Source organism: Hyperolius riggenbachi, chromosome 6 (assembly GCF_040937935.1).
Source record: "Hyperolius riggenbachi isolate aHypRig1 chromosome 6, aHypRig1.pri, whole genome shotgun sequence".
Lineage (NCBI taxonomy): Eukaryota > Metazoa > Chordata > Amphibia > Anura > Hyperoliidae > Hyperolius > Hyperolius riggenbachi.
The window spans coordinates 297,690,158-297,712,022 of NC_090651.1; the positions used below are offsets into that span (position 1 = coordinate 297,690,158).

At 42.8% G+C, this 21,865-nt stretch overlaps 1 protein-coding gene across 1 annotated transcript in view; it reads left to right on the forward strand.

The window, feature by feature from the left end:
• KIF18B (kinesin family member 18B) overlaps positions 1-21,865 on the forward strand; it is a 71,993-nt gene that overhangs the window by 29,888 nt on the left and 20,240 nt on the right. Inside the window, exons 8-10 of the mRNA XM_068241142.1 lie at positions 486-560; positions 1,006-1,112; positions 5,739-5,865. Coding sequence (XP_068097243.1) covers positions 486-560; positions 1,006-1,112; positions 5,739-5,865 — 309 coding nt within the window. The remainder of the gene's footprint in view (positions 1-485; positions 561-1,005; positions 1,113-5,738; positions 5,866-21,865) is intronic.

Below are 21,865 nucleotides of genomic sequence, written 5' to 3' on the forward strand. Positions count from 1 at the left end.
CCCGTACATCGTGAAGCACCTTGCTGCTGGCAAATGAGTATTTATCCCTGCTGCTGCGTCTCCCTCCCTCCCAGCTCTCTGTGCTGCGACCACCTAATTCTGGCTACACTTATCCCTGGCTACCTATCCAGCGAGCACCTACTACTGGCTACACCTATCCTGAGAGCACCTACTATTGGCTACAACTATCCCTGGCTACCTTTGCTGAGAGCACCTACTACAGGCTACACCTATCACTGGCTACCTATGCTGCGGCCACTTACTACTGGCTACCTATGCTGTGGCCACCTACTACTGGCTACAGAGGGAGGTCCAAATAATTGTATAATACCATGGTATTTTTTTTTTTACGGTTATAATACTGTGGAATTTCATACCGTTGCAACCCTATTTGTTGAATTGGCTATTAGACGTATCCTGTGGTTGTATAATATTGCTGTTTTGAGTAATCTTTCTGTTTTTTTCTATATCTTTGTCGTTTGTAGCTGAAGAGCAATGTGATCAACCTGGACTGTCACATCAGCAAGTACGCTGCTGTATGCGAAGAGCTGAAGGCAGAGGTGAGCGGACCGATAATCTTGGGCTGATTTGGTGTTTTAGGGCAGTGTTTCTCACCATTTTAATGGTATGTACCCCTTTTAAAACTCTGGACTCACCAAGTACCCCCTAGCATAGTAAACATTATCACAACTACTCCTTGACAAATATATATTTAATCATAGTACATGATTATTGGTTCTAAACAATTTCCAAGCATTTACTATTGCTTTTAATTAGCTAAAACACTAATTTGGTGTTGTTTAAATAAGATTTATCATTTTCTGCAACGCTACATTTGTTCTTCTTGATTTATTATATCAAGCCCGAGTACCCCCTGAAACCATCAAAAGTACCCCCTGGGGTACGCGTACCACAGGTTGAGAACCTAGGTTTTAGGGTTATTCAGCTGGAAAAATAAAATGACTGCTGTGGATTAATTCATATCTATCCTGTGTTTCTAATCAGGTGGCCGAACTTAAAGCAAAACTACATGTTTATGAGAATAAGGAGTCTTTATTGGAGTCAACACATGTGACTGCGAGTGATAGCCCTGAGCAGGGGAAGGATCACAGGTAATGGGAAGGAATGATCACAATGCTTTTCTCCCTTTTATTTGCTGGTGCATTTGTAGACTTGAATTTTTAAAGTTGAAATCAAGACGCACATGTTCTCCAAATATTTGCAGGCACTCTACCATCTGAGCATTCTGATTACTAAGTTACTAAATGGTTATTTAATATCACTGCCTAGACACGGTGACGTAGTGGTTAGCGCTCTCGCCTTGCATCGCTGGGTCCCAGGTTTGAATCCCAGCTAGGTCAACATCTGTAAGGAGTTTGTATGTTCTCCCCGTGTCTACGTGGGTTTCCTCCGGGTGCACCGGTTTCCTCCCACATCCCAAAAACATACATATAAGTTAATTGGCTTCTGCCCAAAATTGGCCCTAGAGTACAATACATACACTACACATTATAGACATATGACTATGGTATCGACTAGATTGTGAGCTCCTTCGAGGGACAGTTAGTGACAAGACGACTATATATACTCTGTACAGCGCTGCGGAAGACGTCAACGCTATATAAATACTAAATAAAATATATATATATATATATACTGTATATATATATCATTATTATTATTATTTTTTTCTTTTCTTTTTTTTCTTTACTAGTTAAAGGGGCATTACCGCGAAAAACTGTAAAATTTAAAATATGTGCAAACAAATACAAATAAGTAATTTTTTTCCACAGTAAAATGAGCCATACATTACTTATCTCCTATGTAGCTGTCACTTACAGTAGGTAGTACAAATCTGACAGAAGTGACTAGTTTTGGACTAGTTCATCTCTTTATAGGGGATTCTCAGGGATATATTTATTTTCAAAAGCACTTAATGATTGGCAGTTGCTCTATCCAACTGCCAAAAAACTGTGTCGGGAGCAGGGAAGCTGGCCAGCATCATTGTTTAAATCCTTTTTAGGGAATATCTTTTATAAAGAATAAAAGCCTTGCTGAGAATCCCCTATGAAGAGATGGACTAGTCCAAAACCTGTCACTTCTGGCAGATTTCTACTACCTACTGTAAGTGACAGCAGCATAGGAGAAAAGTAATTTATGGTTCATTTTATTCTGGAAAAAATGTACTTATTTGTACTGTATATGTTTGCACATATTTTACATTTCACAGTTTTTCGCTGTAGTGCCCCTTTAATGCAAAATGGACATTTTAATGTGAACCCGAGGCAAAAACAAACTGATGAGATAAACAATTGTATTTATCCTCTTACTCCTAAAAATGACTTTTTAGATATCACAAAGTTTTATTTTATATTCAAACATTTACAAAGTAGGGCAAATGTTTTGTTGCTTCAGCTCAGTGGCAGTCTAATAAGTGTCCCAGCTCTGGGCAAACTACGGCCCGTGTGCGCTTCTTCTCCGGCCCACCGACAGTTGGCTGGATTCCCCTCCTTCGCCCCTCCCTCCCTGCAAAGTTGTGAACGGGCAACGGGGGATTTGAAACTCGCCTCGCTCACCGATGTCCCACGTAGCGTCTCCATGGCAACAGGGCATCACATGATGTGACGTCAGAACGCGCCAGTGTATTACACGCCGCTTAAAGTTGGCCTGGGTGAGGCTTAGCTATAGTAAAAATTAATTGGTAAATGTGCCGATTTTCTATTATTGGCAGTTTTCCTGCGCATGTTTTTCCCTGACGCCTGTAACTTCCCCCTAACATTTTTCTTTAGAAGTTACATGATGGTAGCGAGTGTCCCCTGATAGCCTTTCTTGGGGGGGGGTTAGTAAAGAGGATGAGCGCGACTGTGATGCTTCAGTTTCCATCTGTTTCAGTGCCTGAACACTGAGCATCACTGGCGACAGCCGTTGCTGCCAGCGCGATTATTATCTTGCCTACCGCTAGTATGTTTGTCCCCGTCACTGCGCTGTTCCTCTTAATGACAATAACAATCCCTCCAGAATAGCTGGGACCATTTAGTGAAATGCGTTACATATGCACAGGCTGCAGGGCTTGGGAAAAAGTTTCTCCTTTAAGTTATGCAAACCCCCAACCCCCTCTTTCCTTTTTATGCCTAGCTATTAAGATTGTGTCTGGAACATGTAAAACAAAATACATAAAATAAAAATCACAGGGTAAGCACTGGATGCTTAACATTTAGCTTTGTTCTCTTGTTTTTCATTTTAGTTCAGCATTCTTAATTTTTTTCATTTTATTTACGGCACGGAAAAGTTTATTCCCAGCTGAATAATATGCATTCTCTTTTTCTTGCCAAATACCGTATGTTGTTTTTTTTTTTTTGTTTGTTTTTTTGTTGTTTTTGTTTTGTTTGTTTTTTTAGTGTCCACATGTTGGTTTTGTTTATGCTGTTTCTTGGAAGCTGTTAAAGTATCTAATTATATGACAAGATATTCCTGCACCCCCCGGCTACTCTTATTCTGAGATCACATTTTGCTGCAGAAGTAATGTCTTGATTGGTACAAATTTATATTGAGCCTGCCATGTGTGGCTAGAGATTATTGTGCTATGAAGGCATTTTAGGTGCTATTTGTATTATAGTCTCCAAGTGTAAACAATCCTGACGATGGACCATGGGAGGCGAGTGTCACTAGCGATCAGATGAAATAAAAACTGGTATAAGGAGGCACCAACAAAAGATAAAATATCTTAAAATAGTTTAAAGTGGAACTGAACTCAGAACTTCCTCTCTACTCTAAATGATTAGCCACAGCATGATAACCTTTGCTTCAGTGGAAGCCTAGCCTTAGCCAACACCCAATAGGCACTGGCTGCTCATTTCCCTGCTCTTCAGACCCTTTCTCACTAGTTAACTCAAAGGTCTCAGTGGCTTGTACAGAAGTAGGGCAATTGTAATGTTACTGCCACTTTTCATAATGCCATGTCATTTTTCGGGATAGGCAGAGAAGTCAATTAGAGTGAAAGGCCTTGATGGCCACTAAGGGTAGGGAGGAGGCAAAGAGGGGCACTCATGTCAGGTACGAGGAGCACATAGACAGATCATTGATGGGGGCACAGAGAAGCGATTATGAAGAAGGGGGCACTAATGACATGGAAGGGGGTAATTGCTTCTTATGGATACTACTATTGTCAGCTCTTTGGTGAAATCAGTGACCACACCTGAAGATTCCTAATGACCATCACTGGTATACAAGTGGTAGTAGCCCCTGCTATAAAGTTCAGTGAAACACACGCCATGACACACACTAAATATTTCATTAAAACTAGCACCAACAAAACTGGAGCAAAAGCAGAGAAACCACTTAACATCCTTGTTTTTGTTTTGTCACTCAGAGCCACTCTTTCACATAATAATAATACGGAACGCAAAGTCTGAACTTACTGCATTTTTCTGGGACGGCCAGAATATTGTACGCAATGACAGTTTGAGAATGGCCTAGCTAGGCTCGTAGCTTCGTCCGCTCTGATTACTGCCACCACCAGTTCCCAGATTGCTGACTCCTCCGCTCAGTCCCGGGAAATAGATCGATGGCCAGCAGAAGCATGGGGAACTCCATTAGGTTGCAAAAGACCAATGGGAATCCTCAGAAACAGGGAGGATATTATTGGTTCACCATGGACCAATTAAAATTCTTCCTGTTGCTAGGTAGAATTGGTCTGTTGTAATTGTCAATATTGTGTGTGCGTGCGAGCGATCATAGGACCACTTTTTGAGAAAACAAAATGTTATTTTACAGCTAGGCATTGACAAAGAAGTCTTGAAACCAGCTGTCTCACCCTACAGTGTTAGACAGACTTCATTAGATGAAATGGGAAATAATTGCCTGAGCCAGGCAATTATCTGGTTGTTTGATTGAACTTCCAGGAACCAGTGATGACATTTAAAAGGGGCGGAGACTCTTTGACATCTTTCTGACAATAATTTATTGTTAGTTAAAAGGCTTCGTCTATTTTTTATTTTTTTTTCTTCTGCCCAGATTTAGGAGAAATCCCTGCCATGCAGCTGTATAAAGCAATGACTATGGAGTGCGTTGATTTGCTCTTTCTGTTATTTTGTATTGTGAAGAGCGGTGCTGAGACTCGCCAGTTAATGATTGGAATCGGACTATGGAATCCAGATGGTTTTTATTGAGAAAGCTGTTTCTTGAAAGGAGAAACGGATACAGCTTTATCAGGTGCAGGCCTCCTCTGATACATTGCTGGTACATTGTCTCTTCAGCAGCATCTGCACACATACGGACTAATCAGCTCCAGCTTAGCATTATCTCTCTCTCTCTCTCTCTCTCTCTCTCCCCCCCCCCCCCCCCCCCCCCCATTTTATGTCTCTCTTATTTATTTATCCCCTTTTTTGCTGCACAAAAATGGCATTTGAAAATCATTTACACAATTTGAGTGCATCAGCTATAAAAGAGGTCATACATGGTGATTACCAGCCCAATTAGTCACATGTTTGTTTACTGTGTAATTAGAGTCTAAAGGGTTGAGTGGTTAATGATCACACTGTTGCTCTGATAGTTTTATGCATCAGCATATGCACCATCTAGTGCAGGCATGTCCAAAGTCCGGCCCGGGAGACAAATGTGACTAGCAAAGGTGTCAGAATTATGTGTTGTCCCTTAGGGTCACATTTTGGGACATTACAGATTCCCTTTATTTATAACTTGCTATATTCAGGTTAAATAATTATGTTTCTGCTTTGCAGCAGGCTGAATGAGCCCTTGGACACGTCAAGTTCTGAGCAAGAGACCAAGATGCATCTGCAGTCACTGCACAGATTATCTTCAGGGCACGTACGTCGCAAGCGACACCGGAAAAACAGAGGGACACAGGTGAGTTGATCCACTTTATTATTTTACATTAGGAGCAAGGTGATTTGCACATGATGACTCCCGCAATGCATCGCACTGCACCTCTACGTGCGTCAGACTGCAGCGATAGGGTAACCGGAGGCAACCGGCTCCCAAAAAGCTGTAGTCTTCAGTCGCTTGCACGCTGCCGAACAGAAATAAGCCAGTCAAAAATCTATATCTGTGCACTGCAAGAAAAATTCTAAATGTTCATGCTGCCACTGAATTGCATTGCTTCCGGTACAGTGTGACAACGCATCAACCAGACTACTTGCATCGCATTGCAGGAAATATAACGTTCCACTGATTATAATGGCTATCGCGGCGAAATGTGGGGGGAGGTGTTGCAACGCAAAATGGTAAGTGTAAAAGGGGCCCGGGCAGCTTGCCAAAAAATCAGTATAGGGATGAAAAGAAATGTCTTTCTGACCAGTTGTTCTGCCTCATGGGAAGGGTTTTTAAATCCTCTAACTTCGCTCACCACCGTAGTGGGTAAAAGAAATTGCAGCAAAACATGAGGAAAGGTTCAATAATATTTATTGAGCTAAAGTCCTGTTATAAAAAGCATCTAGGCTTGCAGAATCATAGTTACATTTTATTTGAGCAATTAGTGAGCACCAATATTCTTACCAAGTATTGTAGCATCACACAGAGAAGATCGGGGGACCATAGCAATCTCAGAGGGGAAATGTCTGGCGACTCAAGTGGACGTCTGCTTGTCCTTTCGAAAGTCCCAACTCGAAAGTATTTCAAATTTCAATAACTGCACAGGCGTAGAACGTATTTCATCAATGCGCCTATGCAGATAAGGGTGCGTGATCATCATGTGCCTATATCAATGCGCCTGTGCAGACAAGGCACCTGACTGCATGATCACAGCGTGCTTTAGAAGCGTTACAGAACACGTCCGTCTATTGTTGCTTATGTGAGAACTTTGCACAACATCTCATTTTGACTAGTGTTGTAGATGGCAACATTTCATGGTCAGTTGGCCATGAGAATGAAAAAACGTTATTTTGAACTACCGTATATACTCGGATACAAGTTGACCTCGTGTATAAGTCGACCCCAATATTTCACTCTCTTAAACTGGATTTTTTGAATGTCTCAAGTACAAGTCTATCCAGCAAAGTTAATGGCTGCACTTGGGGACCAGAATGGGTTAATGACTACACTGCATAAAGTATTGTAGCCATTAACCCCCTCCTGGCCCCCAAGTGCAGCCAGTAACTGCTCCAGGCCCCCAGCCATTAACCCTCTGATCTGTCCCAATGTCCCTATCAGTGTGGAGAGTATCCTTGTCCCCTTGATCCCACTTTCAGTGCATTCAGTATGTGTTCCCCTGCCCTCTTTCAGTGTGGCCAATCTGTCATTCTGTTCCTTCATTGCTGCCAGTATTTTTCACCAGGTTACTTTACGGTGTGGCAAGCATGCGCTCTCCTGCCACTATGTGTCAGTATGTGTCCCCCTGCTTGCCCTATATTGTGGTACTATATTGTGGTACTCCTCTAAGTCCCGTATACACTTTTTTTTTTAACAAACCCCTCTCCCCCCTCCCCTCCCCAGAGTTGCAGCGGCCAGCGTTCTCTGAGCTCCATACTTTCCTGATAGAGTGACACGCAGTCACTTCAGTGGAAGCAGCCACTCACAGATTAATCGCCGGACGCAGCATCCTCTTACCTCTTGTACTCCTGCCGCCGCCGGTCTGTGAGCATTAGCAAAGCTCCGGCTGCCAGTGTCATGTGACCAGTGTCATGTGACTTCGGAAGGCGGAAGCCCGAGCGATGCTAAATGCTCACAAACCAGCGTGAATGAGAGAGGCTGCTGCACCCGGTGATTTATCTGTGAGCGGCGGCTACGGCACCCGCGCTGCACATATGGTAATTACACAGGGAGGATAGAGAGGGGCGGCAATCCCTTTAGGTTATTGTGGGTAGGTGGGAGGGAGGCGGGATCAAAGTACACTAGTGGTGCCCGCAACGCTGCAGCACGGGGGGAGAGAATGGTGTCGTCCTGGTTATAATGCAAGAAATTTAGGACTACTCATGTATAAGTCCTCTCCCACACTTTTGCACTATGAGTCAGTCCTAAATTTCTCGACTTATAGCCGAGTATATACGGTAATATAACCGCCAGTGTTGTAATGAACTATCATAGCACATCCACTACTTATAAAAGAAGCTAGCATATATACCGTGAACAGTAATCTATTAAAAAAAAATCGCATACATTCAGAACATTCATGTCATTTATGTATCTCACATGTAACAAAAATGGATAAAAAGGAGGGGAAAAAATAACCAAAGAAAGAAAAATATGGAATAATGGACAGGGGAAGTAGAAACCTATCTATAAATTAAAAGTGTACAGATGAAAAGAGAGCAGTTTTTTTTATTGATTTTGATAAACTCTTTTTTTAGTATGGTGTGCTTGATTAGAAATATATTTTTTTCCCACAATCCTTCAGGGCAAGGTGAGACGTTGCCCCACCCAAACGCAGGAACAAGCAGCACTTCCCCTATAAAACAATCACATGGTTAGTCCACCCACAGTGCTGTCTGTTCCTGCGTCCAGGCAGGTCAGCATCTCCCCTGGGAGTTGGATCTGTGTGCTGGGCTGCAGGTTTGAATTCCCGTGGGTGGCTGAGACTGTGGAACTGAGGCAGTCTGGCCTTCTACCCCATGCTGGATACTTTGTGGGTAGCCTACCTTTCTCTCCCAAACTGATGGGGAGCAAGTGTGGAGGGCGCAATTTCCCCGGACTGTCGGTGACGGAGGCGGCAGGAGGTGAAGACTGCAGTGGCAGAATAGGCTGTTGGTGGCCATCAGGTACGCCGTGCTGACCGTTGGCTGCTGTGGTAAGCGTGCAGCCGTGTCGGCGGCTGGTCCAGGCGGCCAATGGTTCGCATGGAACTTCCGGTATGCGTAACTTCCGGCGGGTAAGCCGGAAGACGCTCTTTATGCCAGCGTCTCTATGGTGCTTCGGTCCCCGCCTCGTGTGACGTCACAGGCAGGAAGTTTAAAGGGAGGAAGCGCGGGCTGAGTAGGTGCTTTCATTTGAGACGGCGTTTTGTGCTGGACAAAAGCATGTCAGCATCTGACAAAACGGACAGCACCTCAGCCGCCCAGAAGGTGAGATGGTGGGGTCATTCTCTTTCTGTGGCTATATATATCTTATGATGGGAGTTGTATTTGCTTAGTATGTGCACATGTAGGAGTATGCTATATACTTGGCAATTGTTAAGAAAATGATTCTTAAAGTTACAGGGGGTTCATTATTTTGCCATTTGCTTTATTTTTCTAGGCAAAATCTGGAGCGCCGTCAGAAAGGCCAAAGCCTCCTACTTATAAAAGATGTCCTGTTTGTAATATAAAAATTCCATTGCCATATGCTAAAACTTTGTGCCAATTATGTATGGAAAAAGTTTTGGGGGAACAGCCTGGGTCGTCCATTCAGGACACATTACAGGCTTTTAGAGAGGAAATCAATGCTTCTTTAGCTTCTTTCAAATCCTCCATGGTAGAGGCAGGTACATCATCTGCTCAGGTTGTTTCTGAGCCTGCTTTACCCGATAAAGATGGTCAGGAACCAATTGAAGGTGAAAATAGTTCAGAGGAATCTGAATCCAGGGAATTGGAGGCAGAATCTTCTTCAAGGTTTAAATTCCGCATCGAAGATACTGAGACATTAATCTCAGCAATCTATGAAACATTAGAATTAAATAAAGACGTAATTTCAAACTTGTCATTACATGATCAACTTTATAAAGGTATGGAAGAAAAAGAAGGCCTTGTTTTTCCTGTACATAAAGCTATTAAACAAACAATTGTGAAAGAATGGAATGAGCCTGAAAAGAGACTTTTGTTGTCTAAAGCCATTAAAAGGAGATTTCCCTTTTCGGCTGAAGATACAGCTCTCTGGGACAAATGTCCGAAATTAGATACACCCTTTTCTCAAGTAACCAAACAGGGGGATTTGGCTTTTGAGGATTTGGGAGATTTAAAGGATCCTATTGATAAAAAGATTGATGCTTATCTTAAAAGATCCTGGGAGGCCAGTGCGGCTACATTTAGGCCCGCTGTGGCTGCAACTTGTGTATCCAGAACGTTGGAGCTCTGGATAAATCAATTAAAAGCTAGTATTTTAGCTGGTGCTCCTATGGAACAAATATTGAATTCCATTACTATTCTTACAAAAGCGGCTGCCTATTTGGCAGATGCGTCAGCAGAGATTGTCAGGTTTACTGCAAGAACGACAGCTCTGGTGAATGTAGGCCGCAGAGCATTATGGTTGAAAATGTGGGACGGAAACTTAACGTCAAAGAATAGACTTTGTGGAGTTCCGTTTACAGGAGATTTACTGTTCGGTCCAGAGTTAGATTTGGCTCTGGAGAGAACGGCTAATAAGAAGGTTTTTCCGAAAAAACAAAAACAGACTCCTAAAAAGAGGTTTTTTCGGAAGCCAGCAAATGAGCAAAAGGAATCTTTTAAGGATCAAAGAAGAGGTAAAAGATGGACCTTTGATAGGTCTGCGAGAGGGGGATTTAAATCCAAAAACCCTGAAACGCAGCCTAAATCACAATGACTCCTTCAAGGCGGTGGGGGGAAGATTAAGGTACTTCACTCTAAAATGGTCTCTGATGTCAAGAAGTCCATTTATACGACAACTGATAAGATTCGGTTATCGGATAGAATTTTGTCATCCTCCACCGTCAAAATTTGTGATCACAAGGTCTCCAAAAGAGCCAGATCTGGTTCTAGAGACTCTCAGAATTCTAGAAAATATGTTAAGTCAGAAAGTGATAAGAATGGTTCCGAAAGTGGAACAAAAGGAGAGATTTTACTCCACAATTTTTCTTGTAAAAAAACAGTCAGGCAAATACAGACTGATCCTAAATCTAAAAAAGTTAAATCCGTTCATGAAAAAGAAAAAATTCAGAATGGAATCAATTTTTTCCGTGAGAGATCTTTTATTTCCAGGGGCCTTTATGGCGTCACTAGATCTGAGACGCATATTGGCATATTCCAATCCACAGGCAGTCCCAAAAATTTCTGAGATTTGCCGTAAGAGTAAACGGAATTGTAAAACATTACCAATTTGTTTGCCTCCCATTTGGAATCACTTCTGCCCCAAGAATTTTTACCAAAGTTCTAGGAGAGGCATTAATTCCTTTAAGACAAAAGTCAATTCAGATCATTCCATATCTGGACGACTTGTTGATTCTAGGAAGATCAGTACAGGAACTGGAAAATCATTTAGAGATGGTTTCAGATCATCTCAGATCTCTAGGATGGATTGTAAATTTGGAAAAATCCATGCTTATTCCAAAACAGGAAACAGTGTTTTTGGGAATGATTATAGACACAACAAGACAAATGATTTTTTTGCCACCGGAAAAAATAACAAAATTGATATTGGCAATACAGTCCTTAATAAAGGATCCAAGTGTATCACTCAGAGACATATCTCGAGTGCTGGGTCTAATGACTGCAACAATTGTGGCAGTGCCGTGGGCATTAGCACATATAAGACGGTTGCAGAAGTGTCTGTTGGAAAATTGGGACGGACGTCCCCAGACATTAAACTTAAAAATTACGATTCCACAAATGGTTGTATCATCTCTGCTATGGTGGTTGGAGGAGTCCAACCTGAGGATAGGCAGAGTTTGGAAAGAACCAGTGGAAAAGATCCTTACCACGGACGCGAGTGCGTGGGGATGGGGAGCTCATGTAGGGCACCTAGCGGTCCAAGGAAAGTGGACCAAATGGGAATCCCAAAAGTCATCCAATTGGAGAGAGTTAACAGCAGTAAAATTGGCTCTGCTAAAAGTACAACACGAGATAGCCAGCTGCCATGTGCTGATTCAATCAGACAATGTGACAACCGTAGCGTTTATAAACAAACAGGGAGGTACGAGATCCCAGTTGTTACAAGAGATGGCAGAACAGATTTTTTTCATGGGCAGAAAAGAACATATTGTCCTTGAAAGCAGTACATCTAAAGGGTACCTTGAATGTGGAGGCAGACAAATTGAGTCGCAATCAGTTGCTGGCCTCAGAGTGGTCGCTCAACAGGGAGATTTTTGCAGAAATAGTGGCGAAATGGGGGCTTCCAGACATAGATCTCTTAGCCACGGAAGAGAATGCGCAGGTTCAGAAGTATTTTTCACTAAACCAGAGAGACAATTGTTTAGCGGTAAATGCATTCAACCAGAATTGGGAGTTTCCGCTGTTGTACGCTTTTCCTCCATTGAATCTGATTCCAGCAGTAATCAGCAAGTGGAGAAATTGCAGAAGGAAATTAATATTGATTGCTCCCTTCTGGCCAAGGAGAAGTTGGTTTGCAACTCTGAAGTCTCTGGTAGTAGAGGAGCCTTGGATACTCCCAAGCAGGTCAGATCTACTGTATCAGGGTCCGCTATGGCATCCTCTCCCAGATCATCTGAATCTGGCAGTGTGGATCCTGAACTAAGGTTACTTAGAGGATTGGGGGTGTCAGACAAAGTGGCATCTACTTTGATTAGTAGTCGCAAACTGGTTACTAGAAAAATATATATGAAATACTGGAGAACATTTCATTCTTGGCTGAAAAATTCAAAATTTAATAGCTTGTCAATCCCAGCGGTTCTGGAATTTCTTCAGGAAGGCTGGGATAAGAGTATCTCAATAAGTACACTGAAAGTACAAGTGGCAGCACTTTCTGCTTTTTCTGGGTTGCCTTTGTCTTCCTCACCTTTAATTATAAGTTTTTTTTAAGGCCTTGTCCAGGAAGTCTCCGATATTTAGACCTTATGTGTCTCCATGGGATCTATCTATTGTGCTCAAAGGATTATGTAAAGAACCGTTTGAACCTCTGGAACATTGTTCCCTTAGATTGCTCACATTGAAAACGGTGTTTTTAGTGGCAATCACTTCAGCCAGGAGAATTAGCGAAATTCAAGCGTTATCTGTAAAGAATCCATATTTTCAGGATTTCCAAGACAGAATTGTATTACAAACTGATCCTAAATTTTGCCCAAAGGTTATGTCCAAATTTCATAGATCTCAGGAAATTGTACTTCCTATTTTTTGTGTCAATCCAAGGTGTGAGAAAGAGGAAATTTTTCACACATTAGATGTTAGAAGATGTGTTATGGAATATCTAAAAAAGACATCTGAAGTTAGAAAGACAGTTTCTTTGTTTACGTTGTTTTCAGGGAAAACAATAGGTCAGAGGGCGTCAAAATCCTCTATTGCTAATTGGATAAAGTTGGCTATTGTTGAAGCATATAAGGCAATGCAATTAGAAGCTCCGGCTTCATTCAAAGCTCATTCGACTAGAGCAGTGGCAGCATCATGGGCCAATAATACAGGGGCTTCACCAGAACAGATCTGCAAGGCAGCCACGTGGTCAAGTTTCTCGACCTTTATTCGACATTACCGAATTGATGCAATTTCAGCTCATGACCAAGCGTTTGGAAGAAAAATTCTCCAAGCGGTGGTCCCACCCTGAGGTTGTATTACTTGTTAATCGTCTCACCTTGCCCTGAAGGATTGTGGGAAAAAATCAGTTAGTACCTGCTAACGCTGTTTTGAACAATCCTTCAGGGCAACGATCCCACCCGGGTGTTTATTGTCTGTCAGATAGTAGCACGTATGTGGGTTAGTGGATGTTCACCTGTCGGGTACTTGGGTTAAAAGCACTGAGGGTGGACTAACCATGTGATTGTTTTATAGGGGAAGTGCTGCTTGTTCCTGCGTTTGGGTGGGGCAACGTCTCACCTTGCCCTGAAGGATTGTTCAAAACAGCGTTAGCAGGTACTAACTCTGATTTTTAGTATGGTGTGCTTGATTAGAAATATATTTTTAAGGGCCGGTACAGACGCGCGTCTGAACCTGCAGCCCAGTGTATTGGTCAAATGCTTTCCTATTAGCATTCAGAAAAGTATTTGGCAACCACCGGTGGCATCCGGCTAATGTGTTGCGCTTTGCCCCTCGCAGGGGGACACAGAAGCGCCGCAGTTAGCAGATCCTCGATGCTACATGTAGCGTCCAGGGTGAAAAGAAATGACTGGAAATGGCAAGATCAAGCTCTGAGTTTGCGCATGTAAGGGGAAACAGTCGTATCGGTGACTGTACAGCGCTCAAACAACAAGCACTGTGGCGTCCATATCAACATCAATATGAACCGGCCCTAATCCTGTGGATAATTTTGTGCCCTTACCACAAGAGGCTGCTATGTCAATAAAAATCTATAGAGTTTCATGCTGGACGCAATGCGGCGTGATGGAAGAATTCAAATCACTGCAATGCCGTTGCAAAGTTGACAGTGCGTTACTGCCTGATCCATGCCTACCGCACGGATTAGGCTGTAATGCAAGTCTATGGCAATGCAGTAAGTATGAATGATGGAGCGCAGACCAACTGGAATCCCAGTGACGTACTTCCTGTCCAGCATCACTGAGCGAGGGGTGGGCCTATGCATATGACCCTATCGCCACACTCTGCCACAGGGTTACAGAATTATGGATTTGTGCAATGATCCTGTGGCAGGCTTTCATGCCATGGGATCACCGCACAAGTGTAAAGACATCCTTAAGTGTTTATAGAACTTAACGTTGTCTTTATAGTAAAGGGTACATAAATACCCCTATTACCTATTGTAGAGGCCATCGGGGCTGGGTAATAGATGGGAGGTATATTTCCCCGGTATTTGGACTATGGTCACTTTAAAACCCTGTGTGGTCCTAGGAAGGGAGTCCGGATTTTAGCAGCAAGCAGTTGCTGCTTGTTTTTTTTTTCTTCTCAGGGCCGGACTCCTAGGATGGGAGGGAAGGAAGGGCGGGCCTTCCCATCCCACCTAGGTACACACCTGGTTGTCAGTGAGGCTGAGAGTCTCACTAATTATGGTATTGATGAGATGCAAATTTATGCTTAAGAAGCAGCCTCAGAGGCAGTCTGAGGAGAGGTGTTGAAGGAGTAGCATGTATGCTATGGAAGCTCCTGACAAGGAATATTGGAGTATGTGATGGAAGCCAAACCATACCCTGCTCTGTTGTTTGTATGGTGTTGGCCTGATGAAAACTGAACTTTGTTTGATCCTGCTGGACTGTATATTACCAAGCTGAAGTAAGCTGAACTGTTATTTTCCAATTATTACTGCTGCACTGAAGCTGTTTTCTTCTACTGCACAATAAACGGACTTTGTTTTATACATCTGTGTACTGCGTGCTGGCTGCGACCCCCTCTAAACTTCACACTATTTACATGGGAAAAGGCAGATATCTTTGAGTCCCTCCCAAGGCACACCCCCCTTCCCCCTTCCATGCCCATGTGCAGTGTTGAAGGCTAACCTGTCAGGTAACCCTTCAAAACTGCGCATGAGGGGGCACATATACAGTTTTGAAGACACCAGCCGGGGGTTTGACGGATGTGTGATATCTGTTACTGCGAAGAACCCAATTGAGCCCTTGCAATCGAGGTTTTCCAGCATCCCCAATCAATCAGTCTGGAAAATCATTGTATGGGCATCCTCACACAACCAACTTTTTATCATCACTTTACACATCTTACATAATATTCGCACCTTCAATTCATTCTCTTACACTGTTTTTATTCTTCAGGTTTTTTTTTCTTTTTTCACGTTATGTTAATTATGCGCTATAAGGTGATCTGGGTAGGAAGTAATGTTAGTTTCCTCCGAACCCGAGGGGAGTCCGTGCATAGAAAGCATGTTATTTTCACATATCTGAGTCATGTCTTCTTCACAAACTCCACACAAATTACAAGGCAGGCGGCTGCAGACGTCTAGGAATGTCTGCGAATGTCCCAATCCTTCATGCAGCGTGCAGGAGACTCCGGCCTGCTCAGCTTCACGGAACCCCTCGTGATTTACAGGCTGAAGGAATCCCGGAGGCCTCCTCAGTGCCAGTCAACAAATGTAATGTTTTTCATATGATGATACAAAAAAGAAATACTTCTGCCGCGTAGGTTTATCCTGTCAAAATATATTCCTTTATGTTGGGAATATATTATGTCTAAATAGAAGCCAGGCTGGAATATTCCTAACCTCAAGTGGGGCCTAAATATTCCAGTCCGACAGGTTCCAGAAGTGGGATATAAATCACTTGGCGTTCTTGGCACCACACAGAAAATCGTAGCTTATCAACCAACAATTAGAACGGGTTTGGGATGTCTGAATTCTCTTTTTTCAAGTTTTAAGAGATTTTATATTCATTTTAGTTGTTTGAGCTTAAAATGTTCTTAAAAAGAAAGAAAAAATTGAAAATTGAAGAAAGAGGATCTACAGTTACAGGCCCTGTTGTGCTCATTGTTTTGCTTCATATAATTTGAATCACACCTGGTTCAAGTATTATTTAGTATTTATAGAACGCCAACATCTTCTGTAGTGCTTTGCAGGGTACATAGTCTTATCACTAGCTATTCCTCGGGATCTCGCAATCTAATCCCTACCATAGTCATATGCCCATTGTAGTCTAGGGCCAATTTTTTTAGGGGGAAGCCAATAATCCTATTTGTATATTTTTGGGATGTGGGAGGAAACAGGAGTACCCGGAGGAAGCCCACACAGACACGGTGAGAACATACAAACTCTGTGCAGATAGTGCCCTGGCTGGAAATCAAATCTGCTACCCAGTGCTGCGAGCTGAGAGTGCTAACCACTATGCCACCAGTTGTACAGAAAAATCTTTTTTAAAAAAAATAGTTTTAAAATTCTGATCCAATTCATGTTTCCCTGTGGCTCAAGTGGGTGATATTACAGTTTAACGGTGTGCTGACCAGAAAGCTGTTATGGGGTAATGGCCATTTTCAAAATGGAGGACGGAGGATTCCCTTTATCACAGGGGACAAACAGGACGCGGGACAGGAGAAAGACACTGAAGAGTAGACTACACGGGAATTTCAGGGGTATCAATCAATCAATCAATCAATCGTCTTTACTTCTCACCTAAATTTCAGTACAGTCTGATCTCCATTTTCTCACAATAAACTTTGATTCGTTTTAAAGTAAATGAGACGCCAAAAAAAAATCGAAATCAGACAGATACTGTACTTGACTCTCACGGTCACCTCGTTGCAAAGCTGGCTCCCCTGGTAGCAGTATTTTACCGATCGGTCTCCTGTGTCAATGCACTAACCAGCCACACAATTAGTACACACATCTAATGTTGTTCAATAGTACCTATTATGTAGTTCGCTTTACGCACATTTTTCTGTTCATGGCATAAAAACTGCTTGCTATTTTTGCAGACACATTGCACATTATTTTATTGTGCTGCTGTAATGTTTGTTTGTTTTTTTCCGCACATGAATGCACGTAGTATGTGGAAGAATGTGTGCGGAAAAGCTTTTATATTTTTTGTAACGTACAGGACAGATCTATATAATATTTTAAATAAGGTAAAGTAAGCTAGTTAGTGAAAGTAATATTATCTCCTCCTGCATGTAGTCCATCATACTGGGGCCCCAGAGAGGAGGGCCTGGACACTTGTCTTGTTTACTTGCTCTTGATGTCTTTAGCATCTGTGAGTTGTTTTTGGCTCTGTGAAAGTCTGGAGTCCTCTGTGGACTGGAGATTGTTATGTTCGTGGGTTGAACAAGGTCACACTGTAGATACTGACTGAGGTTATGATCAATATACGTCATGTGGCTTTCTTATCCTGCAATGTGAAGAGATGTTTCCACCTGAGTTTGAGATTAAAGTAACTATTAAGGTGCAATGGTACATTTATTTTTATTTTTTTTAGCATACTGTCATATTTTTGATAAGATCATTCAGATGAAATACTTCAACTTGCGATCATATCTCCAATAATTATGATCATATCTCTGAAAATTCCAACATTGCGTTAGGTAAGAGCAATTCCTAGCATCTCCTTCTTTAAATAAAACTGGTGACCCGCACAACCTGGGGGTCCATCTTGCAAGGATCATAAGACCAAGATGGACATCGTAATCTTCTCACCCATAAGAAGCCACAAAAACTCCTGATCTGAAGGATGGACCCCTGTATATGAAGTGGTGAGGTAGTAGTTGGGGCCCCTTTACAGCTTTGGTCCCCCCTGCAGTCGCAGGAGCTGCTCCCCTGTATTTACGCCCCTGTATTGGTGCCAATTTCTCTGTGACAAAAATGACCAGCACAAAAATTGCCAGTAACCAGCAAAGTATATGTCTTATCAGGAACGGGTTAAGGAACAGTGGAGTTTTGGTCTCTGCAAGTACTCTGGGGTGAGGCGTTTTGCATACGACTTTTTTTTTTTTTTTTTGTATAAAATCTATTTTCGCATGCGTTTATGCAGATGTGTTCTTTGAAAGTGAAAAAGTATGCAATTAACAACCCATAAAACATTTGATTGGACCGTGTTCTGAAAGGCTGAGATTATAATGTGATGTTGCCTTGCAAACGATGTTAGACTGCTCTTGTACCAGAAGGCCAGTGCGGCTACCAGCATGGTTCTTATTATGGACGCTTTGAAGATCTCCGCCGTCTCACGACATTTGTGATGGGAATGTGGGATGTGGTGCAAATTTCCATTTTTTTTAGGTCATTGAATTAAGGATCTGTTACACAAGAATTGGAGATATGAGCAGGGAAATGTTGATTTCAGCTCCCCGTGTTTTATTTAAAAAAATTTTTTTTTAGAGCTGGTAAGAAAATAAAAACTAAGACTTTTTGCTAATCATCACCAAGAACAGATGTTTTTTTCCTCTATTCTTTAAAGTGGTATGAAGCTCACAATTTTTTACACTAAAACATTAAACACAGGAAAAAAAATAGAAAACGTGAAAAGACTGGTCTAATGTCATTCGAAGACATATTTACACCTCACTGAAGCTTAGCAATAAGATTTCTGCTTGCAGGACAGATAATCAGATTGTCTTGTAATTGAGACAAAGTAGAGAAAGCTCTCTGTTTTCCACCTGTACAGTATATAGCAGAAGATTTCCTGCACTGCTTAATATAGCAAAAAACAATCTGCTAAAATTTGGTACAGCAATGGCAATCTTATCAATTTACTTATGTCTGAATTAGATTCCCCAGGCGACACTGATGGGCCGGGCTGTACAGACACGAAGTCAGCTGTATAGTGCACAACACACTATTGTTATTGGGCGGAGGGGAATGAGCTGTGCGTCCGTGATGTCACGCAGCAGGCGGGGGTGCTGCTTGAGCAATAAAGTTGATCCGCTTGGCAGATGGCTTAAGGGACGGCAGTTGGGGACTACTGTACATAAGCCTGATTGTTGGCTGAGGTAGTTATCGTCCGCCTCAGTCGACTTTCGTCATGAGAGTTGTGTGTGTGTGTGTGTCTGTTTGCAGAAGTATTCAGCCCCATTTTGTCACATTACTGCCACAAACCTGAATCAATTTTATTGGAATTCCACGTGAAAGACCAATACAAAGTGGTGTACACGTGAGAAGTGGAATGAAAATCATACATGGATTCAAACATTTAAAAAAATAAATAACTGCAAAGTGGGGTGTGCGTAATTATTCAGCCCCCTGAGTCAATACTTTGTAGAACCACCTTTTGCTGCAATTACAGCTGCCAGTCTTTTAGGGTATGTCTCTACCAGCTTTGCACATCTAGAGACTGAAATCCTTGCCTATTCTTTGCAAAACAACTCCAGCTCAGTCAGATTAGATGGGACAGCTATTGTGAACAGCAGTTTTCAGATCTTGCCACAGATTCTCGATTGGATTTAGATCTTGACTTTGACTGGGCCATTCTAACACATGGATATGTTTTGTTTTAAACCATTCCATTGTTGCCCTGCCTTTATGTTTAGAGTCGTCCTGCTGGAAGTTGAACCTCCACCCCAGTCTCAAGTCTTTTGCAGACTCCAAGAGGTTTTCTTCCAAGATTGCCCTGTATTTGGCTCCATCCATCTTCCCATCAACTCTGACCAGCTTCCTTGTCCCTGCTGAAGAGAAACACCCCCAGAGCATGATTCTGTCACCACCATATTTGACAGTGGAGATGGTGTGTTCAGAGTGATGTGCAGTGTTAGTTTTCCGCCACACATAGCGTTTTGGCCAAAAAGTTCCATTTTGGTATCATCTGACCAGAGCACCTTCTTCCACATGGTTGCTGTGTCCCCCACATGACTTGTGGCAAACTGCAAACGGGACTTCTTATGCTTTTCTGTTAACAATTGCTTTCTTCTTGCCACTCTTACATAAAGGCCAATTTTGTACAGTGCACGACTAATAGTTGTCCTATGGACGGATTCCCCACGTGAGCTTTAGATCTCTGCAGCTCGTCCAGAGTCACCATGGGCCTCTTGACTGCATTTCTGATTAGCGCTCTCCTTGTTCGGCCTGTGAGTTTAGGTGGACGGCCTTGTCTTGGTAGTTTTACAGTTGTGCCATACTCCTTCCATTTCTGAATGATCGCTTGAACAGTGCTCCGTGGAATGTTCAAGGCTTTGGAAATCTTTTTGTAGCCTAAGCCTGCTTTAAATTTCTCAATAACTTTATCCCTGACCTGTCTGGTGTGTTCTTTGGACTTCATGGTGGTGTTGCTACCAATATTCTCTTAGACAACCTCTGAGGCCGCCACAGAGCAGCTGTATTTGTACTGACATCAGATTACACACAGGTGCACTCTATTTAGTCATTAGCACTCATCAGGCAATGTCTATGGGCAACTGACTGCACTCAGACCAAAGGGGGCTGAATAATTACACACACCCCACTTTGCAGTTATTTATTTGTAAAAAATGTTTGGAATCCTGTGTGATTTTCGTTCCACTTCTCATATGTACACCACTTTGTATTGGTCTTTCACGTGGAATTCCAATAAAATTGATTCAGGTTTGTGGCAGTAATATGGCAGTATTTGCAAACCACTGTATGTATGTATGTATGTATGTGTAAGGAAACGCGGAAAGGCCGCCGTCTCTCAAGGTGAGGCGGCTATTTCCGCGTCCAGCATGGCGTCACAACGCGGAAAAAACGCCGCATAGGCAGTGCGGCGGAATCCGCATTGATAACGGCGGAATCGGCATCAGAGGCGGCCCCTGCACTAGATACATTGCATGACAGTACTGGTGTGGCTGGGACTGATGGTCCACCAAGATTCAGACTTACACGCGCGCGAGCACAGAGGCAGAGTTTAAATAACTGTTAGAAGGGAGTCGGCTGACCAGCTGGGTCAGCTGACAATTTCCACTGCTCTCATTGGACCAGCAATTAGGGAGGTCCTGGAAAGGTCCTAGAGTATATATACTGCTGGTTGTTCACTTGCTCTTTGTCTGGCGTGCGATCACATATGTGGGAGCACCCAGATCCGTAGTCAGATCCGCAAGTGTACCGGGACCAGCTGGAGCTGTAATCCTACACTTAGCTAGATTCTGTTGATAGCTAAAGTACTAGTTTGATTGTGATTATCTGTTATGACTTTTGCCTGCCTTGACTACCCTTCTGAACGCTGATCTTGTACCTCGATATTTCTGATACTCTGTTGCCGAACCCCGGCTCGTTCCTTGACTCTGCTTCTGCCTCCTGATTTTGTACCCCGATATATCTGATACCCCGTTGCTGAACCCTGCCTGTACTTTGACTCCGCCTTTGCCTCCTGATCTTGTACTTTATCTGTCCGTGTGTGTACGACCTGGCTTGTCCGACCTTGAGAACCGACCTTACTGTTGGAGGCGGTTCCTCGCTCTGTTAGTAATCCTTCCTCCTGAAGGTTACTTCCAGTCTGTCCTTCCTACTGTCAGTCTGACTCCTCCCGTCTTGGAGAGCTCGGGTCTGCGGAAGGAATCTGTGCAGTACCCCTTGTTGCACTGAGGCCTAGTCCTCTAAGTGTTACTATTACACCTAACACTACACTCTACTCAGGTGAACAGAGGTTAGCTAGTATATCGGATTATCAGTGATACTGCAGATCACGTATAATCTGGTATACATCTGTATTCCCAGTGATTCTGCAGATCACTGGTAATCAGATCCCCTCTGTGCTTCACCGATCGTTACA